Raw genomic sequence first — 15,160 nt, 5'->3', positions numbered from 1 at the left:
CACAATTTTTTTTATTCTGATGTAGTACATTTTAGAATTGCAGCAACAATTATAATACAATTAGGTAACTAAATTTTTGAACTATTTTGCACTCAATGTAGTAACATTTGGATCTTAATGAATTTCATATGAATCGGAACAAATTTTTATAAACCTTGTTAAAAGGCCGACGTGTTTCTAATTAATTTGAAGAAATATTTATCATTTTATTGGACTATTTTCCTTTTTATGTATGAAAAATTCCAATACTTTAGTGACTTTGTAGACTACTTAGTCTCTATGTTAGGCAACCGTTTGATTTTTACAATATAAAATAAAAACAGATAAATATACCAGTGAAAACCAAACTATGCTTCCTCATCTCATGCAACGGAAAATTTCGAAAATGTGTTCCAAATCATGGAATAACAAAGTTAAGTTTTGTTTGGAGTACTTTGTAGTTATATAGTAAGTTCCCATCCCGTGTCTTAAATTCAATTTAGCTAAATTATTTACATTTATAAGTTATTATCTGCTGAAATGATTCTAGTTTCTACTATATAGTAAAAATATTATAACTGTCGCACGTGCATCCCACGCAGGTATCAACAAACGATTTAAAAAACACAAAACAGAACGAACGATGGCGTCTATTTTCCACACAAATTGAATTTAAGTACTGGAGAAAATAGATAGTTGAAAGCGAAATGAGAAATATTTGTCACCTAATGGAAAGATACGTCACCTATGCCGTCTAATTAAAAAAAACACGTGAATATGTAATAATTTTACACGATCAGAGGATCGCATTTTACAAAGAGTTACCTTTCGACATCTTTATTAGGTTTTAAAAAATTGATCGGTCAGTTTGTATGCTAGCTAAATGCTATGGCGGCCCCAATAAATGAGCTTCTTCTTGGGGAGAAAATGAAAAGTGCAAAATTTCAAATCGATATCTGAGAAACTCGAATATATACAGACAGATAGATTTGGCTAAATTGACTCAGCTCTTCACGCTGGTCATATATAGATATCCATTAAGGTGACGTTGTTGCGAGCGAAACGAAGTCCCCCTGATGTTGTTGAGAGGCAAAGCGAGCAAACGGCCAACCTTGGTTTAGAAAATTATTCAATTCATATTAATTTTGAATAAAAACGTGATAAGGTAAGTGATGGTTATAATATCATGAACAGTTTCCACACCATGGTAGGAGAGAGTTTTCACTGTTGTATACTAACGACTTGCAGAGGTGAATAGAGAAGATACAATCTTCCATAAAAGTATACAAATGCTGGCAAAAGCCGATGATATTGATATCATTGGCCTCAAAAACCGCGCCACTAGTTATGCTTTACCCAGACTGGATAACACAGCGAGGAATATAGCAAGACGAAATATATCCTATCATCAAAGAAACAGTCGTTATATTCGCGACAGGGTTCTCAAGTCACTGTTGACAGTCATAATATCGAAGCCGTAGATAATTTTGTCTGGCTTGGAACCAGTATTAACAGCAACAATGTCAGACTCGAAATCCAACGCTGAATAACTCTGGCCAACAGGTGCTACTTCGTATTAAGTAGGCAATTGAGAAGTAAAGTCCTATCTCTTTACGAACAAAGACCAATGTCTACAAGTTACTCATCATCCTCATATTTTTATATGCTACAGAGGTTTAAACGATGACAACATCTGATGATTCGACGTTATAATTTTTCGAAAGAAAGAAGAAAGAAAGAATACAGCAGTCGATGGAACGATGAGCTATACGAGATATACGACGCCATTGACATAGTGCAGTGAATTAAGAGACATCGGTGACGCTGGCTAGGTCATGTCGATCCATTCGGACACTACACACTCTCCAGTTCTGAGAGTATTCGACGTAGAACCCGCCGGTGGAAGCAGAGGAAGAGGAAGACCTCCAATCTGTTGAAAAGACCAGGTAGAAAAGGACTTGGCTATATTTGGAATTGCCAAACAGTGAGAAAGAAGAACTACTGACGTGCTTTTGTAAACTCGGCTATAACCAATAAAGAAGAAGAAATTCACTTTATTCAAAAAAATAAAAAGAAGAGTAAAATAACCACACGCTTGTTTATGCCAATGGTCTTGACCACTCTAGTGGCACATAATATGAAAACAACAGAAAAGGGTTTACAATAAATTTATAATTTACAATAAATTGAATATCGCCAACTTGATTTAAAAAGTATAAACATATTTAGCAATGACGTGTTTAATACTAAATAAATAAATGAATAAAATAAATAAATTAGTCAAGGATCTACCAACCTTTATCCACACCCACTAAAATTTGCTCCATACTTATTTTCTTAAAATTTTCACAGGTTCGAATTCACTTTAAAATTTTTCGAATAATATCCCTAATTTTTTTCTATGTTTGTCCTGTTAAAATTCTTCTAATGCCAATTTGCAACAAATCTTTCGAAAGCACAATGCTTTTGGGCAGCAGCTACTCCGCGACTTTACTAAAAACCCAAAGTATCGCTTGTATTTATTTGTTTCGATCTATACTGTTAATACTTTAGTGCATTCGTAAGTATTTGTAATCGCCTCACAATCTTGCCTATTTAGTAAAAATATAGTATATCACAGTCATCGTGTGATACTCAAAGCGAACGGTTGTGTGTTTTTGTGCTATTGGTGAGTTTTGGTAATCTCTCACACCTTCTTTTTCGTAAGTGCCTGCTAACCTCAAGAAGTTTCATTTCAAGCACGTGTTAAGGAGTGTTTACAGTATTTTATAGTGAACAACGAGAGATTTGCTCCCAGTGGGACACTCTCTTGGGGATACAAGGTTCGCCCTGTTATCAACGAGTACCAAATCAAACATCAAAAAGCAAAAAAAAAGTCAAGCATTTCCCATTAACGATTTCCCAAGCCTTCCGCCAACAACAAAAGATAATCCGAGATATTTAGTGCTAAGTGTAACGAACACTCAAAAAACTATAAACAAATGCTTGTGCTTTGCTGTTCACAAAGCGTTAAAAGATATTAACTATTAGACTATTATGACTAATAATTAGTGTTTTTTATTAGTCATAATAATTTAAAATGCATAACTCAAAAATTCATAAATTCAATAATATCTCAGAAGATGAAATCATTGAACATCGAAAAGAACAGGAAGTTGTATCAAATTCCCTAAATACTACATAAAGCAAACGCCAATACATAGTGGAGTCGTTCTCCTGACCTTTGATAAATATCACTTACCCGAAAAAATTTAAGTGTCATGGTAAGGCAGTACTATCCAAACCCTATGAGGTGCAAAATCTGCCAACTTTTGGGTCATATAAAACTCACTTTTCTCCTACTCTCAGCGAAAACGCTGCTACATTCGCTAGTATAACAAACAAGTAAGGACGGGCTAAGTTCGACTGCAACCGATCAATTTATACTCTTGCAACTCGCTGGCATCCAGGGAAATAATTTGAGGGGTAAAACCAATCATATGGAGTAAAGTCTGCCGGATATTCGAAAATCCTAATATTAGTTATATAGGGCTAGGCCAAGTTTTCGCTCAAATTGAAGTATTTTTGACACAAAGATACACTGTTATGAGTAAAACATGCTCTTTCATTTTCATTGAGATAACTCACATATAGGCCGGTATAAAGTCACTCGGAATTTGGAAAATCTTTATATTGAGTATATGGGAACTAAGTGAAGTTTTTGTCTGATTCAACACATTTATGACACACAGACATATCATTATAAGAAAAGGATTATTTCAGTTATATATCTCACATATTGACCGCTATTTTCGATTAAAAGTCAACTATTGGTTTGGGGATCCAAGTATTCAGTTCCTAGGGGCTTAAATAGTTTTTGTTGGATTTGAAAAATTTTTGGCCATAAGTGGCATTCACTAAAGACAATTTTTGTTTGTATATTGGAAAGTAAAATAATCAAGTAAAATTTAAAATTGTGCTACATGAGAAGTATTATGATCAAATTGAAAGCTGGATTTTGTCCATTTCATCTCCTTCCATCCCCTCCCCTCCCTCTTCACCCCAATTTTTAAACGGATTTTTCTCAAAATGGTGTTTTTCCAAACGAAGAGTTTTGAAGAAATCTAGTTCCAATTTAGATAAAGCATTCTTAACAACATTCTCGATCGCGCTGTGGAAGCTTTTTTTGAAATCTTCCAATTTTTTTCTACGAAAAACTTCAAAAAAAAACCAAAATCGGTACTTTTTGTTCAAACCGCCGCCTTTTATATAAATTTTAAGAAAACAAACAAAACTTCCATTGGGCGATAACGACTTTCCTGCAGATTAATAATCTTTTTAAAATTTTTATTTTAGATCAAAATTGCGGCCTTTTTTTACAACAAACCCATTCCACAATTATGCGTTGTCTAAGCATTTCTGAAACAGCTGCTATATTGGAAACGGTTCGTTTTGTCTCTAATAATGGAAAGAAAACTATTATTTGCGGCGACATTTGATCACAGAAATAAAAAACCTTATTCCTCTACAAAACAACATAATACAAATTATGTGGTTACCTGGATAGGCAGGAATCCAAGGAAATGAAATGCCTGACAAACGAGTGAAAGAATCAAACAAAGGACCGACTGCATAGTCAGCACACTTCAATTTTTCGATTTTTTTTTTGCTTAAATCTCTATAAAAATAAACTAAGAATACGTCCTCAAAGTTATAGATGGGAATTCGAAATATTTTTGGAAGCTAGAAGAGAAATAGTGACCGAGCGTCTAGCAGATATACTTATAAGCGCTTGGGCAGAAAGCTGAAAACTTTGACGCGCGATTTCTCGGTTTTTCATTTTCACGATTTTTCCTAATTGGCGGGCAGGATGGAAAAAAAAAAACTAAACGTCATATGATATTGGGGTAAAGTTTATTTGGCATTAAATTATCTTCTATTTAAACTAAAAAAACTAAGAAAAGTCAAGTTTGAACATATTTTTAAACAACATGAAGTAAAATTTTTTTGGTCAAAAACCACTTGTTTTAAATTTAATTAAATGTGTAAAATTTTACACTTTTTCGGAATTTTTTTAGATAAGAAGATATATTATTAAAAAACATGAATCTCTTTGATTTTTTTTTGTTTCCGACCGAAATTGCGACCTGCATTTTGCCCACCGTCCGACAAAAATGCAAGATGCAGCGGGCAATTGCTTCCCAAAGCCAGAATATCAAAGATTTCGTATCCAAAAAATTTGTGAATGATATTCAAACATATAACTATAAACTCTAGGAATTTCGCTTCAATCAATTAATTTTTTTCCTCCCAAAAAATCCTCAAAAAAATCGAATTTTTTAAGCCTCCAAAGCAGGCTCCCCCCTTAAATCGATATAGTGTTAACAAATAAAACTTTATTATACAAATAAGTATTTATTATAATAAGTACATTATTTAGCTACAATAAAACACTTTTATTTATATTCCTGAATCTAAATATGCCTGCAAATAAAATGAGATGTGGAAAAAATACAAAATTGACTGAAGTTGATAAAGCCACAATTTTGGCTTTGAAAACGCAAAACTTGAGCATATAAGTACTACTAACGGTGCTTTCCTTCTTAAATATGTAAACGTCAAACTGGTTCCGGACGCTCGAAGAAGACTACTACCAAGGATGACCACCATACGAAGCGGATTAGTATTCAGAACAAATTTAATACAGCTGAAGACATCAGAAGCGAAGTTCAAAAATTAAAGTGAACCAAAATCAGTACGCGAACAGTACGACGGTGCCTGCAACAATCCGTACTAACTGCCTGTCGAGAAGAGTGTTTGAACGTTTCAATAATGATTGGTATTTTTCCTATCTTGGTATTGGAAATTTGGCTTTGTTTGATGGAAATGTTAACGCGATTTAATACCAACAGAACTTACAAGAAAACCTGGTCCATTCAATTGAAGAGCACTTTTCCCACATGAACAACGTAATTTTTCGGGATGATTTTGCGCCGTGCCATCAAACCAAATGAGTAAGTAACATTTTTTATATTACATTACCTTATAACATTTCATTTCTAAAAAGATATGGTTAAAACACATTTTATTATTTTTTTTTTCAGATAAAAAAATATTTAGCAGAATTTGGTGTTTTATCACTGGACTCGCCTGGGAACAGTCCTTATATGAACCCCATAGAAAACCTCTGGTACATCACGAAAGCGCGGATAACCAAAAAGAGACCAAGGGTTTTTCCCGAACTTGACCGAATAATTGAAGAAATTTGGTATAACGGTGTACCGGCACAAATCTTACAGTCATTAATTGATTCCATGCCCGAAAACCTTGGTAAAAAATAAAGGAGCGCCATAAAATATTAAATAAAGACATTTTGTGGTCTCTATCATTTATACTAATTTATAAAAAAAAAAGTTTCTAAAGTATCGCGTTTAGTTTTGAGCACATTTTTTATAAGTATCATATCGGAAATCGAAATATCAGATATACTTTGTTTCGGCTTCTAATCGAAAATGGAAAAATTTATTTTGAACTGAATTTTTTATATTTGTTAGGAATACTTATATAAATCAAGTTTCTTGCAATTTTTTTTATATAATTCTTTCTTTTTAAATAAAATCAAATAATCACACATTTCTAAGGTGTCCTCTTTTTTTTTCCGATACTGTATGTACTTTTAGCGCTTTCCTAGTCTATATATTCATTGCTGATAATATATAAAATTTACATATATTTTTTTAGTATAAACAAAATTTTATAAATCTAAAATTGAATATATATACAAACTTATACAGATAAAGTGTTAAACTAAATAGCCCAGTTCATATTTGGTAGCGACCTCGACAAACCCCGCTATGTTTGCTTGCCTTTGCCAATAGCGCACTTCTAGGCGCCACGGGAGATATGAAAGTGTGTGTGGCTTGAGTTCTAGTGCTGTAAAAAATCATTATAGCTTTTTTCCGTAAATTCAATGTTAATATAATCAAATAGCCAGCAGTGTTAAAAGTTAAGAAAAATATCTAGCTGTAATTTCAGCATTGAGAAATCAACCTTACTAAATAGTCGTTGGAAAGAGAATTATACGGCGAGCAGGAGCAGAAAAGCAGTGTCAGAGGCTACTAATTACAAACATTGACTTCCAAGAAACCAAAGTAAGCTGCTTTAGTGTTATTAAGTCTAAATAAGCTACTTCCTGGCTGATTCTATTTGTATTTCTGTTATCTAAGTTAGACCTTGTGGTTCGCAGTTTGGAATCACAAACGACTATTTACTACTTCCTTGATTATACTGACTGTTTGACCGCACTCTAACTTCTTTTTAGCTTGTACTCTTATGAGCTTGGCCCTAGAAATCTTTGTTTGATTCGTGTATGATTAAAGCTTAAAGGCACTTTCAATTCTTGAGGCAACTCGAGCTCGTCGTCTGCAATGAGTGGTGGCTTGACTCCAAGTATGCCATTGACTGAAAGTGAAATCGGTGAAGGTGTTTATGGCTTCACTGTAAATGGCGGTCAGTACATGTCTGAAGATAGTTGCGTCTGAAATCTGGTCGGACCATTTCTATTAAAACACCCCAGCCGAAATTGCTTGGAGAGGAGTCCACTATGCTCCTTAACTGGCAGCAAATACGGACCTCACTGTGCAGATGTTTATTAAGAGACATGAATGAGAGAGTCCGGAGTGCAGTGTTCTGAAAAAATTCCGCAGGGACACTAGATTCCGATTGAGGACAGACAACAAATACTTAAGCACTTGATTCCGATTGCGTTCGAATAACAAACTCTTTTCATTTCGATTCTAGAAATATGCGATGAAACGCTTTGTCCATTGTTTACAGAGACGGCAAGTATTTGTACGAGATAGAATAAGCGTTTGTCCGGTGCAACATAGTCAGTTGAACAAAACTTTATTAAAAATCGTTACTTAAATAATAAACCATGTTAATACTAATAAAGCCTTTCGTCTTTAAACTAATTCTTAATCTAAAATTTTCACGCTCTAATATATAATTTATTAATATACATATAACGAAATCAATTAGAAGCTACCAAAACAGCTTATTAATAAAAAGCATGCTTTCACTCCACTAATTATTAACTAGACTTAATTTAAGTCTGTCCACAACTCGACTAACTATTTAATATCACTTATTGAGCCTCAGTGTTCCGCACGTTTCTCTTTCGACTTCGTATCGTCAATTTTTTCCACCACTGCCCAACCTTCTTTCTCATCTTTACTGCCATCAGCAGCAAAAATTTCCTTGAAAGTGCTCTTTGTTGGCACCTTTACTGGTTCCTCTACGTTGTCCTTGTGCAAGTAATCGGGTGCGTCCCACGGTTGGGCTTCCGCCGTACCGAAAATTATGAAAATCAAATTGCCGACGAAGAATATAGTCGCAGAAATGATGAATACTGTTTGCCATTCAGCGCGGTTGTGCTGGAGGAGAAAAGAAATTTACAAGCAATTAATAAAGAAAATGTTTCAAGAATCCGCGAAATACCAACTTACCACATCTGTGACTACAATACCCACAACCAATGGCGTAATCAGCGGTATAATATTAGCCACCGGGTTTGTGATGCCCATCACAACACCGGCGTGATTTGGTGACAAGTCTATCGTACTGAGTACACAACCGACAGTTGCACCAGCGTTAAAGCCGACAGTCATGGTCATTAATGAGATGGCCAAAGCCTTATTGCCATCATCGAGGAAGCCAACGCCAATCATGAGTAGCGCTGGCAGCCATAATGCCAACGTATTGGCTATCTTACGCATAGCGGTTAATGACAACCAGCCCTTCCTTACAGACATATTTCCAAAGTACATGTAGATATAACCTAATATCCAACGCGCTATGTAGGGTAACGCCGAGAAGAATGCATTGCTCTTGATATTCATATTCAACACGCCGTTCATGTAGGAGGGAATTTGCGATTGTATCGTGCTGACGCCCCAAGTTTCGCAACAGCGCACCAAAAGTAGTGATAAAAATGTCACAGATGTGAATATACCTAACCATGGTACAGGTATTTTCTTTTTATGGAAATCTTCATCACGTTTCAACGAATTTTCGATATACTCGCACTCAGCTTTCGTTATAAACCGCGATGATGGCGGATCGTTCGATCCCAAAATCCACCAAAGCAAGCACCAGGCAAAAGAAATACCGGCCGAAATATATGAAATTCCCGGCCAACCGAGCGGACCGCTAGCTATCAGACCACTTACAAGCATCGCCAACACGGTGCCGCAATCGACACCCGCATAGGCAAGTGCACCGATAAGATTGCGTTCGTGTGGCGGCGACCACTTGGCAACGTGCTGATGCAAAGCTGGAAATAATGCCGCCTGACAGAGACCCTGTACCATGCGTATGGCACAGAAAATCTTCCAGCCGCCCCATGGCACAAGGAAAGGAGTGAGTAAACTACATAGCGCCGAGCCAAAGAGACTGATGCCCATCACAATCTTGGCGCCGAAGCGTCGACTCAGATAGCCACCGGGAAATTGTGTGATCACATAGCCCCAATAGAAGCAAGATATTATGTAGGACTTCTGCTTCTCCGTCCAGTCGAATTCCTGTAATGCAAAGAGTTTTACTTTTGTAAGAAATACTAAACTTCCAAGTAATGTTTTAGTAATTATTACCTGGAAGTTGGGATTTGTGCTTTCAGCGTTTGTCATTGCCACTACCGCTACTGAGATATTCAAGCGGCTCATATAGGCAACAGTAATTGATAGGAAGAGCAGCAAAGTCTGCACATAGCGCACGCCGAAAAGTGGACCTGAAATATAATAAGTTTAATTAATAGATCTCTGACAATAAAAATCTTAATGTTATATTAACTAAGCTTAGATTCTGGTGTTTGATCTCCGCGACTGAGATAATGTCGATCACATTTGGGTTCTTGAAACACTAGTACTTTGTGAAAGTCTCATACATGAGTGCATCGTCAAAGCTATTTGTGGCTGTGAAAAATCAGTTGAGACAAAGTACTCCATTAACTCAGTGACTGGCCTTTTAGCGTCGATATTCTTAACTCGCACAGCGAAGATATTGATTAGTTCTAGTAAGTCTCTAAGTTAAAGCGCAGACAAACCAGCACTAAGTGGAACAACTAAAAAAACTAAACAATCGCTTCCAATACAGCCGAGTCTACGAAATTGAAACGTATCCCAATTTTTTATCCGGTCAAAGACTGCCAACGTGGCAGAATTTTTCCCCTACAACAATAATAACAGCAGAAACGACCAAAATAAGTTTTAATTCACAGCAAAGTTTCAAACTTTCGAATTTATCACTTAAGCAAAGTAATTTTTTGAGACAAATTTTAATTTAGCAGAGATTTTGAATTCTCTTCATAAATAAGTAACTTTTATCGAGAAGTTTTCCTTTTCTGCTAGATTAAGCCCTTTAGCTTCAGAGCGGAAACTCGAAATTAATTTTACATGCAATTTTGTTAACAGTTATCGACAGAAGACTAGTTATTTAATGCTACAAAAACAATTAAAGGAATTTTCTCTGCAACACTCTTAGCTTATTGGAATAATTTTTAGACAATCCAAAGACTTAATGCTGACCTCTGCCATTGTATCACCACACGAGCCTCAGAAAGTCTCTCTCACGGACATTTATCTATAGTTTTTTCAAACCTACAGTTGTTTTGGATACTATGTATACTTTACTAGTTGTCAAAGCAGTATTTATTATTAAGTACACGCGTAGATAGTAGATAAAATGGGGATAATAATCTATATAATTTGCTAAGGGTGAGTGTAGTCTTTCTAGTTTGAACCGCCATCAACAGATGTTTTCAAACCTTCCACTAACACATTTTCCGCCTGATAAAATGCAAACGTTTTCATTCATAAATTAATCTAAAGTAATTGAAGAGGAAGTTTCAATGAATATAGATTATAATCTAAACAAATTAAAACATTTAACTGCATATACTTGAGAATAATACATATAGTAATTGATAATGATAATGTCAGCGAAAGCGTAAATACTTAAAAATGTCATGACTTCCCAGAGTTTTGTTATGGTAATTTCCATAAGTACTTTGCAGTGCAATATTTGATGACGTTAATCGTCTGTTAAAGAAACAGATATAACAGGAGCATGCAAAAGAAATGGAAATTCCGATTTTGATTTCGATAACAGTGTGCCGTCTATTAACTTTTTTCAAATTTTTTCTACGCGTCTCTCTAATACGAAAACTAATAAGAAAGGTCGGCGTTTTACACACTATTAAGAATATAACTTACATAATGACCGACAAATTGGACAGAAAGACCACTCGAATGACGAAAATCTGTAGTACATGGGAGCTGGGGCAATTCGTGAACCGATTTCAAATATTTTTGGCATTATTATAGATTAAAATAAATTTCTTATGATATGCATATTACAATGCAGGAAGTTAGAACAACTCTATATAGACTCACTACAACCCCTGACCTGATTTTATCCATTTTTGGCAGCTTGACATGCTTTGAAAAAAAAAAAAAGATGCTCTCTGAGTCTCATTAAGTTATTTTACAGATTGACCGCTATTTCCGGTATAAAATAAGCCATAAATTATCGAATCCACTTATTCGTTATGAGGAGGCTAAGAATGTTATAGTCCGATTCGGTGCTGGGTTTATACATAATGTAACATAGAATACATATCAAGATATAACTGCGCACAAAATGTAGTAGTAATGGTCGAAAGGTTCCTGAGGTACTGAATTCTAGTCTAAAGTGGGAAATTTCACGCAAACTGTCCAATTTTTAAACCGATTCCTATGAAGCCATTAAGCTGCATTTTGTTTGTGAAATTTAAAGCTTCTATTTGGGGAGAGGACGTGGTTGTCAACAGATTCATTAGATCTCAGCAAGCTTGATCGATTTAGCTTTAGTGGTTTGTGAAATATATATGTTAAATCTAATATGGGACGGAGATACGCTCAATTTTTAAAAAGTTTCAAACCACTTTGTGGATTAGTTTTAGCTCTTTAAAGGTTTCAATTAACGAACTAACCATATTTTATTGCGCGGCAACAGTCCTATTTCGCTCATCAGCAGCGCAAGCCTTCGCATAGTGCCAAATAACACATGTAGTACCAAGTTTCATCAAGCTATCTTAATAAACAGATAAACATCTGCTATTCAACTCGTCTCGTCCTCCTAATCATACATAACGGTTAGATGGACTAAACTATTATACAATCAGTTTTAATACGTTGCGAGAGTATAAATGTAGTCGCTGTATGCACAAAAGTTGATTTTTCGAATTCACAATCTATTTCAAAGGCTGCTGAAGAGTTTCCACTTCAGTCTTAAGTATTCCGTAGTTATTAGTATTATTATTAAGTATTTAATAGTTATTACTTTTCAGATATATAATACTGTGATCAAATTGAAATTTTTAATTTATGCTTCGTATTTTTTTTTTCTCTAAGTTGGTTGTACTGTTAGTGACATCTATGCTAAATTTCACATTAAAATATTCACTAGTGTTTGAGATACGTGTCGTTTTGTGAGGCCTAAAAGTGAATTATTCGGTTTTTACTATGTCTGAATTTATTGAATAAAGAAGCGCGATAATGCACCATCTCATGCTGCATTGGTTATTCGTGATCATTTCGAAACATTTTCAATTAATATGGTTCCGCAATTACCGCATTCGCCTGATTTACCTTCGTGTAACTTCTGGCTATTCAGCAAATTCACATGACCACTCCGAGGAAACCGTTTTGACTCAATTGAGGATATAAAATCTGAATCGAAGAAGGAAGGCTCTGATGACCATCCCGACGGAGGATTTTTCTAAGTGCTATGATGACTGAAAATTCGTTGGCATAAGTGTATTGCATCGGGATAGGATTACTTTGAAGGAAATGAAATGAAAAAAAGTCACCTTTCAATTTGATCATATATTTGTATATTTTTTTTTGTCGAAACCAACGGGTTCTTGACATGGCAGTTCAAGGGATCTTTACACAGATATTTATATTTTTAAAATATATCTTGAGCGATTTTGCCATTGTTACAGTTTTCTCAGTGTAAAAGTTTTGAACCGATCTTTTTTCCACTCATATTTCTAAAGCTTTTATCTATTGGTTTTGTTCAAAATATATCGCAAATTTTGGATTTCCTAAAAAAATTTTTGGTTATTCATGAACACCCATTTTATGCCCTACGAAGTAATCATACCAAGATATATAGCGCTTCTGCCAGCGGTTTTTCCAATAATCAGAGCACTTAAAAATTAATTTTTTTGATATTTTTAGCTTCTCCTTCGATGCAGCTTTATCTCCTCAATCAAAGCTTAGCGTCGACCTTTAATGGACCTATTCAGTTTTGAGAACAAACAATGTCACAGAGGGCCAGGTCTAGGGAATATGGCGGCATCGTTAAGGTGTTCCTTTTGGTGAAATATTCGCAACGATGCGTGAGCAAGACCGTTATTATTGTGCAAAAGCCAAAATATATATATCTTCTTGACCCTTTGAGAATGTTTTGAATCGACGATAAACGTTGATTTTGTCCAAGGTAGCCACAGTCAAAATCGAAATGCGCACTTAATTTGGTTTTTCACGCAAAATTTTTTACACGCTTTTTGATCCAGTTTTTGGCATAAGCAACAATCGAAGACGAACCAAAGCCGTCGAAGCAAAACAGCTGTCAAAAATGAACTAAGCATTCAAATGGCTGTTTTTGTCAGCCAAGTAAGGGATATGTGTGCCAAGATGATGCCATAAAATAACCGAAAATATACGTAGCTTCCAAAAGTTCGAAATTCGCGTTACTTTTTGTAGAAACCTAGTATCTGTATGCTTTATTTTCATATTTATTAGACCATATAATCAGCTTACTACTGCAAAATGAATTGATAAACAATTATTTTCTCTTAAAACCGCGTTAAAATTAATATTTTCTAGAGTAAAAAAAAGGCCGAAACTAAGCGAAGCACCCTATATTGTAGTAAACAAAAAAATCTCATAGAACCCAACTTCCTAAACAGATTTCGGCAAACAAAAAGCGAAATAAACAAAAAAAAATATATTTCACTAAATTCTTTTAACTATTCACCAACCTTTGTCCACTTCTGCTTCGATTTTCTTTTCACTCATTTTTTTCACTGTTGGCAATCAAAACTTAATACACAATTACCGTGATTTAAAAATTTTATTTAGGCGTTACTAAGCACTTTTCCACCGCACGTTTAGGATCACTACTCTCCTCATTAAGCGAAAGCTGTCTGGCAACTTCGCCAAATATTCAACGCGTCTGTTGTATTTATTTATTTGGACTAACTACTGTAAGCGCACTTCATGCGATGAAGTCTGTCGATATGCGTTGTGGCTAGTCGACGGATCAAATGTGATAACACAATGACAATTAATTTTATTTACATACATTATACATTATACATATACATATACATATATATGAAATTGATGGATGTCAATAAAACCGAAGATAAACAAAAAGCTGATAGCACAAAATATTTATTGACAGCGATCTCGTCTATACAACGCGATTATCGGTGGAAATACTCGTAAAGGCCAAAACGTGCTACTTAAACTTAATTATACGAAAAGTTTATTAAACTTAATCTAACTACTTTAATTTGAATAATAAAATAGCAAGCCAAGTGCATGCACTCCATCGGTTGCTAATGAGACTAAGAGAGAGGGAGAGTTTTAACGAGACTGAGGAGAACTACTAAGCAAAGACTGGCGCATCATATAGATAATGCTATAATGCGAACCTATTTACAATCTTCAGGGTATAAAAGGTTTGTCGCGATGTTTGCAGTACACACAAGGAAGCGCCGCAGACCCTATGAAGTATATATCGTCAGCTAAAATGCAAAATAACGTAATATCACTTTTTATAAGTTTACAGCCAAAGGAAAAGCGATGTAATAGAAACCACTCATATTGGAACAAAACTTGAGGTTTGGTTATAAAATGGTTATATATTGGTTATGCATTGGTTATATATTGGTTATATATTAGTTATATCTGACAGCGGCAGCTAAATTTCGATTCTTCTGATGATACGTTGTTTTGCATTTTAGGTGACGATACAAGTATATAAATGATCAGCGTGATGAGATAAGTCTGTCTGCTCACCCATGTGGCTTTTTAAACGCGAACTAGTCACTCAGTTTTTGAGATATCGCTATGAAATTGTGCACAAGTAA

General features: G+C 35.0%; 1 protein-coding gene across 1 annotated transcript; it reads right to left on the bottom strand.

The window, feature by feature from the left end:
• Positions 1-7,902: 7,902 nt before the first annotated feature.
• On the bottom strand, positions 7,903-14,228 carry LOC126755023 (putative inorganic phosphate cotransporter). Its single transcript, XM_050467287.1, has 4 exons — positions 14,045-14,228; positions 9,609-9,745; positions 8,466-9,539; positions 7,903-8,393 (listed from the first exon to the last, which is right to left on the bottom strand). Exons 1-4 carry the CDS (start codon positions 14,079-14,081, stop codon positions 8,115-8,117), a joined length of 1,527 nt encoding a protein of 508 aa, XP_050323244.1. The 5' UTR covers positions 14,082-14,228; the 3' UTR covers positions 7,903-8,114.
• Between the last annotated feature and the right edge of the window lie 932 nt (positions 14,229-15,160).

Source organism: Bactrocera neohumeralis, chromosome 4, assembly GCF_024586455.1.
Source record: "Bactrocera neohumeralis isolate Rockhampton chromosome 4, APGP_CSIRO_Bneo_wtdbg2-racon-allhic-juicebox.fasta_v2, whole genome shotgun sequence".
Taxonomy (NCBI): domain Eukaryota; kingdom Metazoa; phylum Arthropoda; class Insecta; order Diptera; family Tephritidae; genus Bactrocera; species Bactrocera neohumeralis.
Note: the sequence above shows the minus strand (reverse complement) of the source record. Positions and strands in the feature narration are given on the sequence as shown.